The sequence below is a fragment of the Sapajus apella genome, unplaced genomic scaffold (assembly GCF_009761245.1).
Source record: "Sapajus apella isolate SASKATOON/1434 unplaced genomic scaffold, GSC_monkey_1.0 scaffold3, whole genome shotgun sequence".
In the NCBI taxonomy this organism is placed as follows: Eukaryota; Metazoa; Chordata; class Mammalia; order Primates; family Cebidae; genus Sapajus; species Sapajus apella.
In genome coordinates this window covers 53,672,877-53,694,524 of record NW_022436943.1, presented here as the reverse complement: position 1 = coordinate 53,694,524, position 21,648 = coordinate 53,672,877, and the positions used below count along the sequence as shown (strand labels likewise).

The 21,648-nt window shown below is 45.3% G+C and overlaps 1 protein-coding gene across 5 annotated transcripts in view; it reads left to right on the top strand.

The window, feature by feature from the left end:
- Positions 1-21,648, top strand: part of ASAP1 (ArfGAP with SH3 domain, ankyrin repeat and PH domain 1) — a 403,505-nt gene that overhangs the window by 23,482 nt on the left and 358,375 nt on the right. For 4 of the 5 annotated variants that reach the window (XM_032246627.1, XM_032246599.1, XM_032246607.1 and 1 more), the window contains exon 2: positions 21,161-21,246. In XM_032246627.1, coding sequence (XP_032102518.1) covers positions 21,188-21,246 — 59 coding nt within the window. In that variant the 5' untranslated portion in view covers positions 21,161-21,187. Of the gene's footprint in view, positions 1-21,160; positions 21,247-21,648 lie in introns of those variants that run through there. The other variant, XM_032246616.1, reaches the window with a different exon arrangement.

Here is a 21,648-nt window from a genome sequence, read left to right as displayed (position 1 = left end):
ATATTAAGGGGACTGGGATGGTGTATTAGTTAGTAATACAGTGATAATAGCTGCAGTAACAAATAGTCTCCACAATGTTTATTGGCTCAAACACAAGAAATTTTTTTTTCTCATTCGTGTAAAAGCCCAAAATGTGCATTTCTAGTTCAATGGGAGGCTCTCCTCCATGTGGTGGCTCATGGACCTAGGCCTCTACTATCTTCCGTGGCCCTGCCACCCCCTGGAGCTTTGTTGCTGTCAGCATCCATTGGCAGAAGGAGGAAGGAGCCTGAGAAAAAGCACACCCACTTCTTAAAAACCTTGGCCTGAAAAATGGCATGCAACATTTGTCTCATTATCCTTGGCTAGAACTCTGACACATGGTCACACCCAGCTGCAAGGGAGTCTGGGAAATGTAGTCTAGCCATGCACCCGGGAAGAATAGGAAATGGAGTTTTGGTGAACTAGCAGTGCTGCCACAGGTGGTGAGTGGGCCTCAACACCTTGTCCTCTGAGGCTTGGTAGAAGGTATGGGGAATGTCTTCTTGAAGAAACAAAACTCCTGATAAAGTGATATTTGTAACCAGGGCTATCATTTGCCAACCCTTAATCTAGAGAGATCCAAAGTCCTTCCCAACTCTAGATACTGTAATTTTTTTTTATTATGCACCCAGTGTATACAGAACCCTAAGACTGTTGTTGGTGGGAGGGGAGGAGGGAGGCAGAGGACAAGCAAGCTTGAACTCCATGCTGTGCCAGTTACTGGGCCCTATATTTACACTTTATAGTGATGATCATAGTAACTGACATTCGTTAGACACTTGCTGTGTGCCAAGAACTGTGCCGAGGGCTTCACGTTCAGCCCTCACTTCAAATACCCTATTTTATAGATGAGTAAACTGAATCTCAGAGAAGTAATTTGCTTGAGGTCACACAGCTAGCAAGGCATGGAGCTGAGATTTGGGTTCCAGCAAGCTGGCAACAGAGCCTGCCTGCTTAGTGGCTACGCCGCATATTCCTCATTTGGGTCCAGTACCCATTCTACCAAGTAGATATTATTATTGCCTCTGAGAAAGAGTCATAATTTGTTGTTAAGAGGAATGAGGAATTAATGAAATCACTTTTTTTTTTTTTGAGATGGGAGTTTCACTCTTTTTACCCAGGCTGGAGTGCAATGGCATGATCTCAGGTCACTGCAACCTTCGTCTCCCAGGTTCAAGTGATTCTCCTGCCTCAGCCTCTGGAGTAGCTGGGACTGCAGGTGCATACCACCACGCCCAGCTAATTTTGTATTTTCAGTAGAGACAAGTTTTCATCATGTTGGCCAGGCTGGTCTCGAGCTCCTGACCTCAGGTGATCCGCCCACCTTGGCATCCCAAAGTGCTGGGATTACAGGCATGAGCCACCACACCCAGCCTGAAATCACCTTTTGAGCCCCACCTAATGTTCTAATTATGTTTTATACAGTCTCCTAAGTAGCTGTCATAATAATCCTAAACTAGCTTAATGAAGTTGGTTTTATTAGCCCTATTTTACAGATGAGTAAACTAAAACTCAGAGAAGCTTAGACACTTGCCTGAGGTCACCCATCTGGGAAATGGTTGACTGGGTATGTCAATTAGGAAGCTTCTAGCTGCAAGGAACAAGGCTGGCTTAAAGGAAACAATGAGGAAGGGCACTGACTCATGTCGCTGCTGGTCCACAGTCGAGTGAGGTATCAGCTACTGTCCTAGCAGGAAACACAGTGCACCCTTGGATTAGGATAATTCAAGGATAATTTCATAAAGGCATTTTATTTTACGTATTTATATTTTTGAGATGGAGTCTTGCTCTTGTCACCCAGGCTGGAGTGTAGTGGTGCAATCTTGGGTCACTGCAACCTCCACCTCCTGGAGGAGGGTTCACACAATTCTTCTGCCTCAGCCTCCTGAGGAGTGGGACTATGGTTGAGCACCACCACACCCAGCTAATTTTTGATTTTTTAGCAGAGACAGGGTTTTGCTATGTTGGCCTGGCTGGTCTTGAGCTCCTGACCTCAGGTGATCCACCTGCCTCGGCCTCCCTAAGTGCTGGGATTACAGGTGTGAGCCTCCATGCCTGGCCTCATAAAGGGATTTTTAAAAATTGAGGTAAAGTTGACACAAAATTAACCATTAACCATTTTAAAGCATCCAACTCAGTGACATCTAGGACATTCGCAGTGTTGTGCAGCCATCATGTCTGTCTAGTTCCAAGATGTTTTCGTCACCCCAAAAGGAAATTTGTACCCCATAAATAGTCATCCTGCATTGTCCCTAGCCCCAGCCCATGGCAACCACTAGTTGCGTTCTGTCTCTATGGATTTGCCTATTCCAGATGTTATGTATAAATGGAGCCACAAAATATGTATGATTTTGTGTCTGACTTTCACTTAGCATGATGTTTTAACACAGTGTTTGATTCAGGTTTACCCACCTTGTGGCATGTATCAGTACTTCTATTTTTTTTTTTTGAGATAGAGTCTCGCTCTGTCACCCAGGCTATAGTGCAGTTGTGTGATCTTGGCTCACTGCAACCTCTGCCTCCCAGGCTCAAGCGATTCTCCCACCTCAGCCTCCTGAGTAGCTGGGATTACAGGTGCACACCCTACTCCTGGCTAATTTTTGTATTTTTAGTAGAGACGGTGTTTCTCCATGTTGACCAGGCTGGTCTCAAACTCCTGACCTCAAGTGATCCACCCACCTCAGCCTCCCAGAGTGCTGGGATTTCAGGCATGAGCCACCGCACCTGGCCTCAGTGCTTCATTTATTTTTGTGACTGAATAATTGCATCATATGGCTCTACCACACTTGGTTTATCCATTCCATGCCTTGGCTGATGGACTTTGGGTTGTTTTGCCTCCCAGCTATCATGAATATTGCTGCTATGAACATTCATTTACAAGTATTTATTTGAATGTACATTTCACTTCTTTCACATATATGGCTAGGAGTGGAATTGCTGGGTCATCTGGTAACCCATTTTTTGAGGAACTGCCAGAGTTTTCCAAGGCAGCTGAACCGTTTTACACTCCTACTAGCAATGTATGAGGGTTCCAGTTTCTCCACATCCTTGCCAAGACTTGCTATTTTGTGTGTGTGTGTGTGTGTGTGTGTGTGTGTGTGTGTGTGTGTGTTTATGGCTAACCTAGTGGGTGTGAAGTGGCATCTCACTGTGGTTTTGATTTGCATTTCTCTAATGGCTAATGCCTTTAGGCATCTTCTCACCTGTTTTTTTGGCCACATAAAAGGATCTTTAAGAAGGTGTAGGCAGGTTGGCCAGGAGCAATGGCTCATGTCTGTAATCCCAGCACTTTGCCGGGCAGAGATGGGAGGATTGCTTGAGGCCAGGAGTTCAAGACCAGCCTGGTAAACATAGCAAGACCCAATCTCTATTTAGAAAAAAAAAGGAAGAAGGTGGTACAGGCAGGTATAGGGAAGCTCCAGGGATAGCAAAGCCCTGAGGCTCCTGAGTGTGCCTAGTTTTGAGGAGCAAGGAGGGAACAGTTACTGGAAACTGGAGATGGCGAGGGCTGTGCAACAGGGCCCTGGCCAGAGCTGAAACTTGGATTGAGGCAAGTAGCCATTTTGCAGTGACCCCTAAAGAGGGATCCCCAGGGGAGGAGATCGGATGCCTCAGCCTCCCTCTCCCTCCTGTCTTCTGCTGAGGCTCCCTGTTGCTAAAACCGTCCTGCAGCAGAGGGAGAGCGAGCCCTTGCACTGGTCCCTGAGGTCAATTTGGGGTGCAGAGTAGGACGGAAAAGGGAGGACAAGCGGAGAGGGCCTGGCACAGTGGCAGCGTAGCTTCCTTCTCCCAGAGTTCTTTGGGTTCATCCTTCCTATGGTGTCTCCCCAAGACTGGTAGTGAGATCGGCAGCAGCCATTTTTAGCTTCACGTCTTTCTTACAACATCCAGAAGAGGAGAGAAATCACTACTCTGATTGACCCCAATTGTGTTACATATTTCTTCTGAACTCGTTAGTGGCAGACGATGGGAACGGTTTTAAGCCAGTGAGGCCCACACCTGGGACTGTGGGCACATGTGCTTCATGGGAAGGGAGATCCCAGTTGAAATCAGGAATGAGGAGGGGCACTGGGCAGAAAACCCACTGTACCATGTCCTTAGGGAGTCCTTGGACCATCTGTTTGACTAAAGCCTGGGTTTTTTTTCTGCTCCACCATGTACTGGTTGGGATGAGACAATGCATGCTGGACCCAGGCCTCCAGGAAGGGTTCCTGCCCTGGCCACAGGGCCCAATGTCCCTTGTTTGGCTCAGGCCCACTGAGAAGCCCCATTTCCAGCTTCTGCCTTTTCTCAGGCCTCTTAGAGAGGGTCTCCTAAGCCTCTCATTCCTTCTCTGACCCATGTCGCTGAAGGGATGGACTGAAGCGCCTTCCATAGCAGTGATTCCCTGGAGTGGGACTTGACTTAATCAGAGCCACAAGGGCAGAGTTCAGCCAGGAGTTTAGGGAAGAAGATCTTTGTGTAGATTTTGCCACAAAGAAAGAATAATTAAAAAAAAATTAAACACCAATTCCATGGCACCTATTGTATGATTCTGTCCAAACAGGCAAAGCTATAGAGATAAAGGTTATATTGTTATTTTTGCCAGAGGTGGGTAGAGGGTGGAATGGGGAGTGACTGCTTATGGGATCGGGATTTCATTTTGAGGCGATGAAGGTGGATTTTGGTGGTGGTTGCACAAGTCTGTGGATTATGCTAAAACCCATCGAATTGTATACTTTATTTATTTATTTTGAGACAGAGCCTTGCTTTGCCACCCAGGCTGGAGTGCAGTGGCATAATCTCGGCTCACTGTAACCTCTGCCTCCCTGATTCAAGTGATCCTTCTGCCTCAGCCTCCGAGTAGTTGGGATTACAGGTGCCCACCATGGTGCCCAACTAATTTTTGTATTTTTAGTAGAGATGAGTTTTCACCATGTTGCCAGGCTGGTTTTCAACTCCTGTCCTAGGTGATCTGCTCTCCTTGGCCTCCCAAAGTGCTGGGATTACAGATGTGAGCCACTGCCCTGGGCCCAAATTGTATACTTTAAATTGTGATGACTTGTATGTGAATTATTACTCAAGAAAGCTGTTGGATAAAAACATTAAAAAAAAAAAACCACATAGGCTCTTATTCTCTTTGTTTTATTTAAGGCTGAAGTTGATTGCTACCTTATTCTCCAATAAAAATTATAGTTTACACCACCTCCTTTCCTCTCTTCTCTCTTCTGCCCTGTGGCCTTGTGGCAAGTTCTCCTCCCCTCCCTTAGTCTATGGGTCTCCTGTGGAGCTGAGCCGCTCCCTGTGTCCATCTGGGCACATAAGCAATACCTGGCTAGTCCAGTGAGTATTCTAGCTCCTGGCAACAGAGATTAGTTCAAGGATGGATGAACAGAGTCAATCCTGAGACTTTTTTTAGAACCACTAGCAAAGCGAGGCTTTCCTGCAGGGATTGCTGAATTGTGTCTGGACGTAAGCCTGAAGGCAGTGGCCCCCCCTTGGCCAAAGCCTCCCTGAAAATATCGCCCTTCCCCTGTCCAGAAATGCAGAGCCAACAGATGAAGAATAACCTCTCCCTGACCACATCCTCTGAGCCCCTCAATCTGGCTAGGCCTGAATTTCCATCCTTCCTGGACTTATCAGTTTTGTCGTCAGTCCATATATTTCCCTCTGTTTTTTTTTTTTTTCCCCCTAAAGCCAGGACTTGTGGGGTTTCTGTCTCCTGAAGCACATCTAAGGATGGGTTCTGCAAACTTGGACCCTCCAGCCTGACCCCTTTTTCACAACAATCTCTGGACCGTGAGAAGGGACTGCTCTTTCTGCCTGTATCACTTGTGTGAGAATGAGCCAAGAAAACAGCTTCCACAGAGGAAATGGGCTGACAATGGAATGTCCCGACCCAGCACATGAAGTCCTTTGGAAGGGCCCCTGGAAGGGCATCTGGGAACCGCCCAGCATCCTTTCCGTGGGCCCAGAGGGAGCAGCCCTGCTGCTGCGGCACACATTCCATTGCACTTCTGCATGTCTGCATGTGTGCACGCAGTTGTACGTGGGTTGTATTTCTGTGTGTTTGTATGTGTGCAGTTGTACATGGGTTGCACTTTTGTATATGTATGTGTGCATGCAGTTGTACATGGATTGCACTTTTGCATGTGTGTGTATGCAACTGTACACCGATGTGTGTACTGGGAGCTGTGGCCTTTATTTCTTCCATTTGGCCATGTATTGTCCCATTTGGATCATAGTCATTCAAGATTTTATGTGCTGGTAACAGAAGAGGGAAGGCTGCCCCATCAGCTCAGGCTGTCCTGATGCCAGAATGGGAAGTCTGATGCTCCTTCAGCTTTTTCTCCTTGGCTCCGATAGACCTCACAGTGATTGTCGGACGTGGGCATTATGATTTCTGTTTTACCACTGTGGCATCTGAGTCTCCAAGGCACCAATGCGCTTTCCATTAGGTGGTAGCCAAAGCGGGTAGCTGAGCCCGATCTCTCGCCCCTTTGGGACACTAATGCATTCTGCCTCAGACTAATTCTTTGTAGGTCTCTGTCATTCAGGGGAAATAGGGTTTAGATAGGTGGGAAGCCTTGATTGGTTTCTAAGAGAAATCTAGTTTACAGCAGCCCCTAGAAGATGACAGTCAGAGTAACCTGTTTTGGAGATAGTTGCAAAGCAAGTGACTTGCAGGACATCCATGCCTCTGATTAGATGGTGTTGACTGGTCGGCAGCTGGGAACTGACTCGGATGGGAAATGACCGTGTGTGCCCAGAAAGTCTTGGCATGAGGGTGTTTGTTTAGGCATTCATTAATTAATTCATTCAACAAACATTTACTAGGCCAGGGACTGTGCTAACTGCGACGTCTTGTTACCCTGAAGTTTTCTCTGGAGAGGAGGAAGAGATGGAGTGTGAGGTTGCTTTGCTTACACTGCTATTTTGCCTGCTTGGGTGATTTTTCAAGGGCCTTCCCTTCTAATGGACACCCTGAAATCAACAGCTTGTCCTCGGGAGTTGGCGACACTGAGTGGGGCAGGGAGTGGCGTCGGGCCTGTGGTGAGTCAGCTGCATCTAGGCTTAGCATCCTGCCCAGGTGTGGCCCACTTGGCCTGGGAAACAAACAGCTGCTGAAATAGAAAATATTTAAAACCTCATTAAAAGGAGAGTCTAGACTCTGGGGAAACTTCATTTTGAAAAGGAGTCTTGTGGAAATTGGCTGATCTTCTCAGTTTACAGGCAGTGAACTTTCTAAGAAACGGAGATGGGCCTTCAGGAAGATGATTAAGGACTGGAACAGTGGTGTTCCCTGGTCACAGGGCTTTGTCAGGGTTGGCTGAAATGTAATTTGTTTTAGGACTTCCAGTGGAAGGGCCAGTTTTAGGTCACATGACTATTTCCCTGTAGTTTTTTTTTTTTTTTTTTTTTGAGATTGGGTGTCACTCTTGTTTCCCAGGCTGGAGTGCAGTGGTGCAACCTTGGCCCGCTGCAACCTCCGCCTCCTGCGTTGAAGCAATTCTCCTGCCTCAGCCTCCCAAGTAGCTGAAATTACAGGTGCCCACCACCACGCCTAGCTAGTTTTTATATTTTTAGTAGAGATGGGGTTTCACCATGTTGGCCAGGCTGGTCTTGAACTGTAGACCTCAGGTGATCCACCCACCTCAGCCTCCCAAAGTGCTGAGATTTACAGACGTGAGCCCCCACACCTGGCCATTTCTTTTTTTTTAAGAGACAGGGTCTTGCTGTGTTGCCCAGGCCGGAGTACTGTGGCACAATCATAGCTCACTGCAGCCTTGAACTCCAGGGCTCAAGCGATCCTCCTGCTTTAGACTCCAGAGTAGCTGGGACTATAGGCGAATACCACCACACCCCACAAGTTTTTAAAATTTTTTAGATATGAGATCTAACTATATTGCCTATGCTGGTCTTGAACTCCTGGCCTCAACCTATTCTGCCTCAGCTTGAATTTCCTTATAGTTTAAAAGGCATCCCCAGTTTCCCTTTTTGACAATGCATGCAGACGTCTTTTTGATGCTTTCCTTATTTGTTTTTATCTAATTCTGTTCATGTATTCATCAACAGATAATTTATTGAGCACCTGCTGTGCACTAGACATTTTAAGAGTTATAGAAGTGGGCTGGGCATGGCGGCTCCCTCCTGTAATCCCAGCACTTTGGGAGGCCGAGGTGCGGGCGTCGCCTGAGGTTGGGAGTTCGTGACCAGCCTGACCAATATGGTGAAACCCTGTCTCTACTGAAAACACAAAAATTAGCTGTGCTGTGGTGCTGCTTGCCTGTAATCCCAGCTACTCAGGAGGCTGAGGCAGGAGAATTGCTTGAACTGGGGAGGCAGAGGTTGCAGTGAACAAAGATTGTGCCACTGCACTCCAGCCTGGGCGATAGAGGGAGACCCTGTCTCAAAAACAAAAAAATAGTTATAGAAGTGAACAAACAGTATTCCTACCCTCATAAACATAACATTTTGATGTATTATCAAGAAACAAAAAAAGATCGTTGTTAAATAGATCACGTACTTTGGCTGATTCTAGAGAAGCTGCATTTGCAATATTTTGAGGCTAGAGGGCCAAATAATTGGCAAGAGAGACATCAGTTTTGTGTGTATTTCTGTGTGGAAATCACAAGGCCTGATTCACAGCAAGTACCTAAGGTTAATATTACTATGCCAGTTTTTACAGATGAGGAAACTGACGTTCAGAGACATAAGGTGGCTTGCCTAAGACTGGCACAGGGAAGAGCCAGGATTCTCAAATTCTAGTCCCCTAATTCTAAAACTCTGGCTTTTTCCTTCTGCTTTACTGCACATTTCAGGTCCAGAACCTTGTAAATGCAAATCTGCATATTTGTATGGGTGGTAACAAGGTTTTAGATGGAAGCACAGAGTTAATGACTTGAAACAATAGACATTTATTATCTTAAGGTTCTAGAAGTACCATCATTGTGCCTTGGACATAGCAGATGGGTCAGCAAACATTCGTCCAATGAAAGGTCTTTTTTTTTTTTTTTTTTGAGACGGAGTTTCACTCATGTTACCCAGGCTGGAGTGCAATGGCGCGATCTTGGCTCACCGCAACCTCTGCCTCCTGGGTTCAGGCAATTCTCCTGCCTCAGCCTCCTGAGCAGCTGGGATTACAGGCACGCGCCACCATGCCCAGCTAATTTTTTTGTATTTTTAGTAGAGACGGGGTTTCACCATGTTGACCAGGATGGTCTTGATCTCTTGACCTCGTGATCCACCCGCCTCGGCCTCCCAAAGTGCTGGGATTACAGGCTTGAGCCACCGCGCCTGGCCCCTGAAAGGTCTTTTTAAGACTACCTTTGAACCTGATGTTCTGTCCATTCAGAATTCCCTCTTCTTACCTTTCTGTCTGGTGTCTTCCTGTTCATCCTCAAAACAAGATCCAGTCCTCCACGTTTTTTCTCTACTTTGTAGCAACTTCTGTTCTTGCAGGTACCAGCAATCATTGGTTCACCTGTTTGCCTGACACCAGAGTAAAGTGCCCCACTTGGATGGTTACCTACTAGGCATCTGTTAAGAGTGTTACAGAAATGAATGAATGAATGAATCCGGCAAAATAGAAGATGCAGTCAACTATATATTTTGTTATTTTTACAACATAATGGGCACTCATTCGATGTTGTCTCTGGACTGACAAGTGAGGAATTGATTTCCTTTTTTTATAACTTAAAAATGCAGATATATAGGGATTCCATGAGATTTCTGAGCCACACATAGATGGTAGTGGGGTGCCATGTGGGGTGAAACTTTATGCAGGGGCAGATGTACTTTGATGGATTTTTTGGGAGGTTTGAAGGAGATGATTCAGGCTCCTCATTTTTCAAAATTACAGTCTTCTAAGGCCTGATCTGGGCTTTATCTTGATGAGATTTGAACATTTCTTAGATATACTTTATTTCCTTTGATTCTGAGATGCCTTTGATTTCAAGATGCATTATTGATATCATAACAGTGCTGGGAGAGAAAATAGTTCTGCCATGTTATCTTTTATTGATAGGAAGACACATCCTGTTTCAGAAATGCTAAAATGTGAAAATGCGGTCATCATAAAACGGAGGAAATAAGGTAATTACGAAGAGTGTGGTCAAGTGGGGTTGATGTTGATTGGCCCTCCTCCTGAGCGTTAGGAGTGCGCTTGAGTGAGGCTGGTCTTGTTCATGTGTTAAAGATGTTTTTTTTTTAGTTCTAAAATTAGAAGGGAAATGCATGCAGCAGAGACCTCTCCTGAGGCTGTCCCTGCTCTGAAAGGCTGGTGAGATTTAAAGGAAAGATAAATCTTTTTAATCAGACAGATCTAGGTTCCATTTATTAGCTGTAAAAACTCTGGCAAGATACTCATCCTGTATTTGCCTCAGTTTCCTTCTCTGTAAAGTCAAACAACAATACCTGCCTCCTCAGTTTGTTTTGAAGGTTAAATAAGTTATTGCTTGTGTAGTTAGTGTCGGATATACATAATAACTATGCAATATGTGCTAGCTTTACTATTTTTAAAAATTGTGGCCAGGCACAGTGGCTCACACCTGTAATCCCAGCACTTTAGAGGGCCGAGGTGGGTGGATCACCTAAGGTCAGGAGTTCGAGACCAGCCTGGCCAACATGTGAAACCTCATTTATACTAAAAATATAAAAATTAGCTGGGTGTGGTGGCGCGTGCCTGTAATCCCAGCTATTCAGGAGGCTGAGGCAGGAGACTTGCTTGAACCCAGGGTGTGGAGGTTGAAATGACCCGAGATTACACCACCGCACTCTAGCCTGGGTGACAGAGCAAGACTCCGTTTAAAAAAAAAACTATTCTGCTAGATTCCTGTTAGGTCATTCTTGCATTGCTGTGAAGAAATATCTGAGACTGGGTAATTTATAAAGAAAAGAGGTTTAATTGGCTCATGGTTCTGCAGGCTGTATAGGAAGCATGATGCTAGCGTCTGCTTAGCTTCTGGGGGGCCTCAGAAAACTTACAATCATGGTGGAAAGTAAAACGGGAGCAGGAACGTCACATGGGCCAAGCAGGAGCAAGAAAGAATGAGCAAGGCACCGCCCAGTTTTAAACAACCAGATCTCATGAGAAGTCACTTACTCAGTGTGGCAAGGATAGCAACAAGGGGGTGGTGCTAATCATTAATGAGAAATTCACCTCCGTGATCCAGTTACCTCCCACCAAGGCCCCACCTCCAATATTAGGGATTATAGTTCAATATGAGATTTGGGCTGGGACACAGATCCAAACTCTGTCAGACCTGTTGTTATTTATTCTGTTAAAATTGTTATTTTTTCTGTGAGAGTGGTTGCTTCCTCTATAAAGTGGGATAACATTACTCGCTGTGCCTCTCACTGCTCTGAGCTGGGTGAAGATTCAGCATGATTGAAAGGGGCAATGTGGCTGATACCCATACAGGGCCTTTGTGGTACCTGGTGAGCACTGGGCAGTGGGGGAGTAAACCCCTTTCCATGTAGACCCCTTTCCATCCGGGCTCCCTTTTCTTTGGATAGGGTGGAGGCTGGGACACTGGGGTGCTGCTCCCAGAAGGTGACTTCCAGGCCTTGGTTATATTCTCTGTCTGTCACTGGGACAGTGGCCAGTGGACACCAACAGGATGCCCAGCCACATGAAACATGCCGATGGAGCTGGCCTTGCTGGGAAGCCACTGAGTCAGGCCCCTGGGCTGCAGATGTCATTTCTAGTTTTGGGTTGTCACAATAGTGGCAGTTGTTCATTGTACACCTGCTTTATGCTGGTATTTCTCACACTTAAACAATCTCCCTTTTTCCCTCCTAACAACACTCTGTTAAAAGTATCATCATCCCTGTCTTGGGGTGGTTTCCCCAAGAAGCCAACGCTGAGAAAGTATTGGAGCATGAGTAGTTTATTTGGGAGGTCATCCAAGGAAACACAGGTGGAAGAATGAGGAAGTGAGACAAGCGAAGAAGCTGATGAAGGGCATGTTATCAGGAAGACAACGGGGGTTTCATTACTCTGGGGACCTCTCGGGGTTGTCAGAACCAAGGGGCAAGGAGCTGGGATATTGTTTCCACCCATCCTTGTCTGAAGGCCACACCTAGGAGCATTCATTTCCTGGCGCTCCCAGCCTGGTCCTTGGTTGCTGAGAGCAAGCTCTTGGGTAGAGTGGCAGGCGTTGCTTGCAGTAAGATGCGCCTGGCCTGTAATGGCCTGTGAGAGTCCAGGCAATGTGTGTGGGCATCCTCATAGTCTGAAGACATCTCCATTTTTCAAAAGAAGACACAGGGCTGGGTGCAGTGGCTCATACCTGTAATCCCAACAATTTGGGATCCACCCACCCCAAAATGGGTGGATCACCTGAGGTCAGGAGTTCAAGACCAGCCTGCCTAACATGGCGAAACCCTGTCTCTATTCAAAATACAAAAATTAACTGGTCATAGTGGCATGCACTTATAATCCCAGCTACTTGGGAGGCTTAGGCAGAATTGCTTGAACTCGGGAGATGGAGGTTGCTGAGCGGAGACTGTGTCACTGCACTCCAATCTGGGTGACAGAGCAAGACTCTGTCTCAAAAAACAAAAAAAAAGAAGACGATACAGGTTCCCAGAAGTGATTTTTTAACCACTTAAGATCAGCCAGCAGTTAGGTGGGAGAGCCCGTGTTGGAATATGTCTTTCTGTCCCAAGGGCTCCCCTCCTTGCTCCGCTTGGGAAATTCCCCAGCCCTGCACTGCAGCGTGAGAGAGCAGCTGCTCAGGTGGCTGTGCGCTCAGCATACTCACTGAGAGCGAACTCAGGATTGTTTGAAATGACCTTGACAATATGATCACACAGTGGGCAGCACAACAGACCCTAGGCTCCCTCGGATTTCACATTCCACACTTGCGCTTCTTCCCAGAGGACCCTGAAGGAAATGTGTAATTTGTGGTGGCACAGACTGGGTTGAGCCTGCTCCTGCTGGCGTGAGGAGTGGATTGCGTGGCTAGTGAGGGAGCCTAGCCTGCCTCTGGGCATAGAACTCTCCAGTTTATTTGGTTGTTCTGTTCTAGGGGCCTGGGGGCTATTCCTCTGGCATTCACTTATTTTAAGATTTACAAAATTCTTAGGATGTAACTTTTTAAAATGCTGAGGATTTATTAATCACTTACAGTAGGTGGGTTCCTATGGCACCGGTACTTGGCTTTTTTCTTGTCATCTGTGAGGTTATTTGCTGAAGGTCTTATTCCTTAAGCAGCGACCATGTCTATTTTGCTAATCAATACTTCCTTGATATTTAGCTTAATTTTTTTTTCAGTAAATTAGTTGATGAACAGACACATTTTCCTGGCAGAAAATTCTCACTGTGGGAAGCTGTAGCCAGTGGAAAATAGCATGCAGTGGGCACTTACGGGATGTGTGTGAGGCAGGTCCTATGACATTGTGTTCACACCCAGATGATGCCACTCTCACCGTTTATCTCGCCTGTTTCTGTACCCATCCCTGCCCCACCAGACTGTGAGCTCTCCATGGGCAATGCCCTTGTGTTACTCAACTCGCCCTCCTCACTGTCAGGCCCAGTGCCTGTGATCTACTCAGAGTAGGCTGTAAGACATGCAGTCACAGTGTCATGAATTTATAATCCAGCAAGGCGGTGGTTCTGGTCTTGCGGATCCTTCACAGTGAGCTCTGCTTTGCAGAGGAGAGACCCAAACCATCTTCGATTGTTATTATTTGAACTAACGAGTGAGGCAGGGGGTTGGGGCAGGACCAAAGCTAATGTCAAGCAGCCTCAGCATTGTCAGGGAGAATTCTGCAGCCCTTCTTGGCTTTTTCTTCTTGGGGTGGGCTTCTGCAATGTCTCCTCCGTATCTCTCTGAACCTTAGCCTATTGGATAATCCTGGGCAGATAGAGTTAGCAGAAGGGCCCATCTCACACACATGCATGCTGGCCAGGGAGAAGAGGGATTAGGAGGAACAGCAGGAGTCCAAAGTTGCCTGGCCTGAGGCTACAGATGCCTAACTCAGGGCTGATCAGCACTGGTAGGGAGGCAGGACTTGTTTGCTAGCAGATATGGAAACTGAAAGACGTAGCAATTAGTACAATATCCCTATGACCGACTCAGATGGTCTCAGCATTTGCATTCAAGAATCACCACAGGAGAGGAGTGTTTTTGTTTTGTTTTGTTTTGTTTAAGATGCAGTCTCACTCTGTCACCCAGGCTGGAGTGCAGTGTTGTGATATCGACTCACTGCAACCTCTGTCTCCTGAGTTCAAGCTGTTTCCTGCCCCAGCCTCCCGAGTAGCTGGGAATACAGGTACCCACCTGGCTAATTTTTGAATTTTTAGTAGAGATGGGGTTTCACCATGTTGGCCAGGCTGGTCTGGAACTCCTGACCTCAGGTGATCCAACTGCCTCGGCCTCCCAAAGTGCTAGGATTACAAACATGAGCCGCCACATCCAGCCAGGAGAGGAGATTTCACTTACCTTTACAAAGAATCAGGATATAATACCAAATGGGGTGTATTTGATCATGATCCCTAGTGCCTTGCTTAGCACAGCAGATAAAGTTCTGAGCTTTGAAATCAAGCTGTTTCAGGTTTGAGTTCTGAATCTGCCCCCACTAACCAGCTGTATGACTTGGGAAATGTTACATAATTTCTGTGAGCCTCACTTTCCTTATCGAAAATTCAGACTATCAGAATTCCTTGCAGAGTTCCTTGTAGGATTTAATGAGATAATGAATGTGCCTAGGATGGGGTCTGATATATAGAAGGGTTCTTCAGAGAAACAGAACCTATATACATAAGGGGAAATTTATTATAGGCAATTGGCTTATCCCTATAATAAGTGGAATTGATTATGGAGGCCGATTGGTCCCATGATCTGTCATCTGTAAGCTGGACAACCAGGAAAGCCAGTGGTGCAATTCAATCCTAGCCTGAAGGCCTAAAAACTAGGGGAACTGATGTTTTAAATCTCAGTCTATATTTGAAGTTCTGAGAGCCAGGAGCGCCAGTGTCCAAAGGCAGAAGAAGATGCATGTCCCAGCTCAAGCAGAGAGTAAATTCGCCCTTCCTGCTACTTTTCGTTCTCTTAATATTAGGCCCTCAATGGATTGGATGATGCCCACTCACGTTGGGAAGGGTAATCTTCCTTACTCAGTCTCCTGATTTAAATGCTAATCTCTTGCAGAAACACCCTCATAGACACAATCAGAAATACTGTTTTACCAGCCATCTGGGTATCCTTTAGCCCAGTCAAGTTGACACATAAAACAACAATAAGGGGTTGCTGTGGTTATTAGCAGTCCTATAAGAGTTGACAAGTGGATAGATTGTTGGGCTGGGAAAGTTCGAGAAAGCTTCCTGGAAGAGGTGGAATTTCTACTGGGACAAGTTGGGCTTCTGATTGCTTAAGAGGAATAGTGTCACTATATGTGTCACTGTATGTGACACTATATGTGACAATATGTTTGGTCTATTCTTTAGGTCCCTGATTTTCTTTAGGTCCCTGATTTTCTAAGTACAGCTTCCACAGAACAGGAAAGAATTACATCAGTAAGTAGGAAAAATGTTTGCTGTGATAGTATGGGGAAAAAATTGTCCAAGCTGTAGCCAGCTGCAGATGACTCAAGAGTTTATAACATCCTCTATAAAAGGATACAAATCCCAACATTTGTGGAGTGACTTCTGTTGAATAAAAAACACCTATTTGAGGAATGGCAGTAAAGAAGGGTTTATGTACCAAATGATTTATGTCCCTGATTCCTGGATGGCATCAGGAATTGCTGTCCTGACTGACAAACTGTAAGTCACAGAAAAGAATTTCAGTGGAAAAGCAGAAACGTGGGTGGTAACAAATGTGATGCTTGATGGTAATATGAATTCTGGTTCACTTTAGCAGGCAGGTGCTTTAAATCTTCTGTTGCTGGTGGCAGTGGGAAATGAGAGGTTGCAGAGAGACCATGGGGGTTGATAGACATTGTTCATTCGCTCCTTCGACAGATATTTATTGAGCCTCTGTGTACAGATGTTGCCATGTTCTCGCTCATATCTTTGAGCGTTTCCTGGAAGGCACTGCAGACAGTGCCGGTTCACACAGAGAGCTTCCTGCATCTCAGCCTGAGACTATGCCCTGGTTGTGTTTGGGCAGTGAGGGATGGAAGGAGGCAGGTAATGCCCCACATTCCTTTCCCTTCAGCGGGGCAGTTCTCAGGTGTGCTCTCCACAGTCTCTCAGAAGGTCCCCAGTGGGATTGAGCCTGAGGTGCCCAAGCAGTAACCTGCATAACCTTGGACAGGTTCTTCAATGTCTGAGTTTTAGCTTCTTCTAGGATGGGTGTGGGGATTAAATGAGGCAGTAATGTCACCACCAACACAACTAGCTTCCATGCATTCATCAATTCCGGGGAGCCAACCATTTTTTGCTTAGTTCTTTAATCATGTTCTCTTATTCTTGCAATGACTGCATGAGGCAGGCACTTTACTTGTGGCTACTAGCTGTGCTGTGAGAGTTCAGAAGTGGACAGATCGTTGGGCCAGGGACTTAGAGAAAGCTTCTTAGAAAAGGTGGAATTTCAGCTGGGACTAGACAAGTTGGGCCTCTGATAGCTTAAGAGGAATAGCATCATAAAAATATGTTTGGTCTGTTTTAAGTCCCTCATTTTCTAAGTACAGCTTCCACAGAACAGGAAATCCGATTTTAACAATGAGAGAACTAGGCTGGGCATGGTGGCTCAGGCCTGCAACCTCTGCACTTTGCGAGGCCAAGGTGGGTGGATCACCTGAAGTCGGGAGTTTGAAATCAGACTGGCCCGTGTGGTGAAACCCCTTCTCTACTAAAAATACAAAAAATTAGCTGGGCCTGGTGGCGCATGCCTACTTGGGAGGCTGAAGCAGGAGAATCGCTTGAACCCAGGAGACGGGGGTTGCAGTGAACAGAGATTCTGCCTCTGCACTCCAGCACTCCAGCCTGGGTGACACAGTGAGACTCTGTTTCAAAAAAAAAAAAGAGACAGCTAAAGTTTGAAAGGATAAATAATTCATCAAAGATTCATAATTAGATTCTAACCCAGATGCGTTTGTTCTAGGGGCCAACATTTAGCAAGTCATACTTTTAGAGTATAGGATGTAGCAAGGAAGCTGTCCTCCTCCTCCTCATCATCATCATCATCAACAATCATCATCATCGTCCAGTGCCCAGCACAGAGCGGGTGATCCATATTTATGGAATAAAAAAATAACGAATGAATGAACATTAGTCCTTTTAAGATCGTGAACTTTCTTTTGTTCTTCGTTCTGTCTTTAGGCAGCAAGAGCAGTCCCTGTGACAGGGTAGTTCCCTGCTTCTAAGAAAATCATGGTAATGGAAATGTATTCTTTGTTTCAGCATTACAAAAAAAAGAAAGTGCCAGAAATAAAATGGCCTTAATATAGGAACAGTATTTATCTTCAGGTATTGAGATAATAATTGATTTTCATTTTATGCCTTAATATCTTTTCTGATGAACCTGGATTAATTTCTTAACTGAGAAGAAATAATCTCTGTTTGTATAAAAAGTCAGTCTCAAAGCATCAAATGAGTCTCCAAGTGCCATGGGTGAGATATGGAAATAGACGTAGCTGCTAACCTACTTTGAGGGAGTTCAGAGTCAAGGTAGCAGGATGTGAACTGACTTTGGTGTCACACCTCACACAGCTCTTTCACACTTCATCTCTCTGGAGGTTCACGATGGTCTAGTGACGTAGGCCAGGCAGGGATTAGTGGCCTCATTTCATAAACCTGAGGGCTAAAGAGGCTCACTGACAAGGGTGAAGCTCTTTGGGGGGGTGCAGCTGGGACTGGAACTTTCGATGTTAGGCCCAGCGGCCTTCCCCCTGACCCCAGCGGCCTTCCCCCTGACCCCAGCAGCCTCTCATGAAGACCCACAGAAGGAATGGGACAAGAGTGGAGGTAGGTGGGTACATCACAGACTCATGGGACAGCATCTGCAAGACCCTTTTATGATTTATGCAGAGGAAGCCTGGCTTGGAGTTTTTTCAAACACCCAGAACAGGATTTTAGTTCTGCCACACACTGTCTTGGACACATTATTTCATATCCTGTGAGTTTCTATTTTTTCATCTATGAATCTGGCTCAGTGTCTCCCTTGTGTGGGTCCAGGTGGCACCAAGGAGGTGGGAATTCTGCAAGAGTAGCTGTTGATGGTCATCATACTTGTGCTGTCTGTGTGCATGGCTTTCATTTTCCTGACCTGTGTTGATACTTGTTGGTGTTCATAAATTAATATACCCATGGGAATTAGGCAGTTTTTGCTGAGTAGCAAAAACTTCAGAATTTCAGAGGCTTGTTTGACAGCAGATCTGTATCTTCATGCTCAAGGATCTGTGGGTTGGTTGTGGTTTGGCTGATCTTGGCTGTGCATGGCTGGTTCATGCTGGACTTGTGGTTGGTGGTTGGGTTCACATCTGCTCCACATGTCTTTGATCCGAGTTCAGACTAAAAGGCAGCAACAGACAGTGGCCATGGAGACGTATTCCTTTTGTGGTGCATCATAGGAGGGCAAGAGGGAGGGACTTGGGACCAGCACACTGTCACCTCTAGCCACATTCTATTGGCTAAAGCAAGTCAGTGATCCAGTCCAGAATCCAGTGAGACAGGAAAGTAAACACCACTCACTCTAGTGGGAAGTACACAAAGTCCCATGACAAAGGGCAGAAATATATAGTGCATATATAGTCATGTTGGAAGTGAAGAACTGGGAAGACTCATCCAGCCTACCGTCCTAACTCAGCTGGCCCACTTGGGTGAAGCAAGCAAAGCAAAGGAATAGCAAACTGAGGAGTGGGCTGGGGGAGGCACTGACTGTTTATGAAAGTAACAGATAGTTATTTTTCATAAGCATGTGCTTCATAAATTTGAGTTCTGGAGGTAAATATTATAGGAAGATCATGATCTTTGATTCTGAAGGAGAGCATATGCTTATCCTTTGCCAGTACCACACTGTCTGGATTTCTGTAGCTTTGTAGGTTTCAAAGTCAGGAAATAGGAGTCCGACATTGTTCTTCATTTTTTTTTTTATTGTTCTTCATTTTTAAGATTGTTTTGGCTATCCTGAGTCCATTGCATTTCCATATGGATTTTAAGATCAGCTTGTCAGTTCCCCATCTAATTTAAATTTGTGATTCAGTGCTCAGGAAGGTTCAATTGCTGTTGGCATCTAAGTTTGAAGGAAGTGTTATTAATTATAAATAAATCTGTTTATTTACAATAAATAACAAATATTTATTAATATTGCTGTGCTGGGCATTGTATAGTCGGTGCTGCAACATACACTAATAAACAAATCCAAACACAGTCTTTGTGCCCATGTAGCTTATAATTGAATCAAATTAGCAGATATTAATCAATCTTTACATTAAAAACTGAGATGAATGCCATTGTCTAATCTGAAGGTGCAGAGTTTCTCTGAGAGTATAACATTTAAGGAAGTACAGGAGCTACCTAGACCCAGAAGATGAGAGAGGAAGCCTCCCAGGCAGAGAACAGCATGGGCTAAGGGCCCATGGTGGAATGACTGCAGCATGTTCCAGGATCTAAGAAAATGTCCTATGGCTGCAGCCTTGTGCCTGGTGGACAGGTAAGGTTAGAGAGGTGGGCAAGAGTCAGAACGTGTTTAATGGTTTGGATTTTTATTCTGAAGCACTGACAAGCTATTGAGGGAAGTTAAGCTGGGGGTGGAGAGTTGAGGGATGACACAATCAAGTTTGTGTTTTCACAATTGTATTCTTCACATCATTCAAGTGTTAAGTGTCAGTCTTATTTGGATCTGGGTTTTAAGAAAACACTTGTTAAAAACAACATTTTTGACACTGATGAGACTATTAGGAATTTGAACATTGTGTGAATATTTGATGATATCAAGGAATTACTGCCATCTTTTTTAGGTATGGTAGTGGTTTTACAGTGATATTTTTTTCCAAAGACCTTATCTTAGAAATCCATACTATAATACTTATGACTGGAATGATAAGATGTCTGGCAATTTCCTTGAAATAATACTGCATGGGCGGGAAGGATGAGGGTTTGGATGGGGTAGGTATGATTATGGGTTAATGTGATTGGGCTGGTTAAGGGGTTCAGTGGATATGTGATATAATTCTCTGTTTTTGTGTCTGTACACAATTCCCTATAATAAAAAGTAAACACACACACACACACACACACACACACACACACACACACACAAAAAAAAAAGTATTCTGCTTTCAGCATGGAAGACTAGATTTCAGAGGGAGAAATGGTGATAAGGGGAGATCAGTTAGGAGGCAGTTGTAGAGGCCCAGATAAGAATGATGGAGGCTTCGTCCAGGGCTGGACCAGTGGAGGTGGGGAGAGAGAAGTGGAAAGATCTTTAGGAAGTAAAGTAGACATGAATTGGGGATGCATTGGATATGGGGGTGAGGGTGATGGTGGAACCGAGATGTCTCTCTGTTGTTGTCCCTAGATGGAGATGCCACACTGAGCTAGGAATCCCTGGACAATAACCAAGGAGGTCCCTTGGCTCAACTTATTTTTATATCCCCTCCTCTGTTTCCCTCCATTCTGCAAATATTGAAGCTGTTCCCTTATGTAACATCCTTTATCCCAGACTTCCTGTGCTCTGTGCACTCAGCAATTAATTAAGCTTGGGTATGCATGAATTAATTAAAATCCTCTCCCAGGTTCAGAGGGGCTGTCCTCAAATATGTATATTCATCTATATCTGCCTTCTTCCTGGAACTGGTTTCCTTTGCCGGGTGAACACTTTTGCTTTCTTGTGAGCACAGAGCTGCAGGTGTCTGACTGTCTGTCTGTTGCATCAGTCAGCACACCTTAATTTTTTGTTTAGGAGCCTAGGTCTAGAGAAGTTAATGACTTGTAAATTGCTTTCCAATGTAGAGCTAGAAATAGAATGCCGGAAGGATTCCTGAGCACTTAACTTGCACAGGGATTCGATGATGAAGGTATCAGCCCCTCCGTAGGGAGATGAAATAGTAGTTTCCCTCATATTCCTGGACAGCAACTCTGTGGTGCAAGAACATTCCTGACAAAGGTGCAGCCTCCAAATGAAATCTAATGTTGGTCTGAGACAATGTCTTCTGCCCAGTTTCACTGGATGACTCTTGCCATCTTTTTTTCCTGCCCCCTATCCAGGTCATTTTCTGATGTGACGGCTGAGACATGAGATCTTCAGCCTCCAGGCTCTCCAGTTTTTCGTCGAGAGATTCACTATGGAATCGGTGAGTGGTCTCTAGCCCATCCTGTCCAGAGAACCTGGCCTGGGAGATACAGAGGGATTCTTCTTGGGAGTTGAAATGCAACATTTAATCAAACACAAGCACTGGAATCTAACAGAGACCATTGGCACGATTGTTAGCAGAGAATAGATCTTTAGCATTTGTAGATGTGCAGACAGTCTACTGTGTTTTCTGTCACATTATCCATTGCCTTCATTTAGAAGGAAAGTTGTCTGGGTAGTGGTGCCTGTAAGAAGTCAAGAGTAGCAACAACAGTGACACCATCAATAATATAAGGTGCTATAGGAGTCCACTGCATTTTAGGCTGTTTAAAAACATTTCAGGCCAGGCACAGTGGCTCATGCCTGTAATCTCAGCACTTTGGGAGGCTTAGGTGGGTGGATT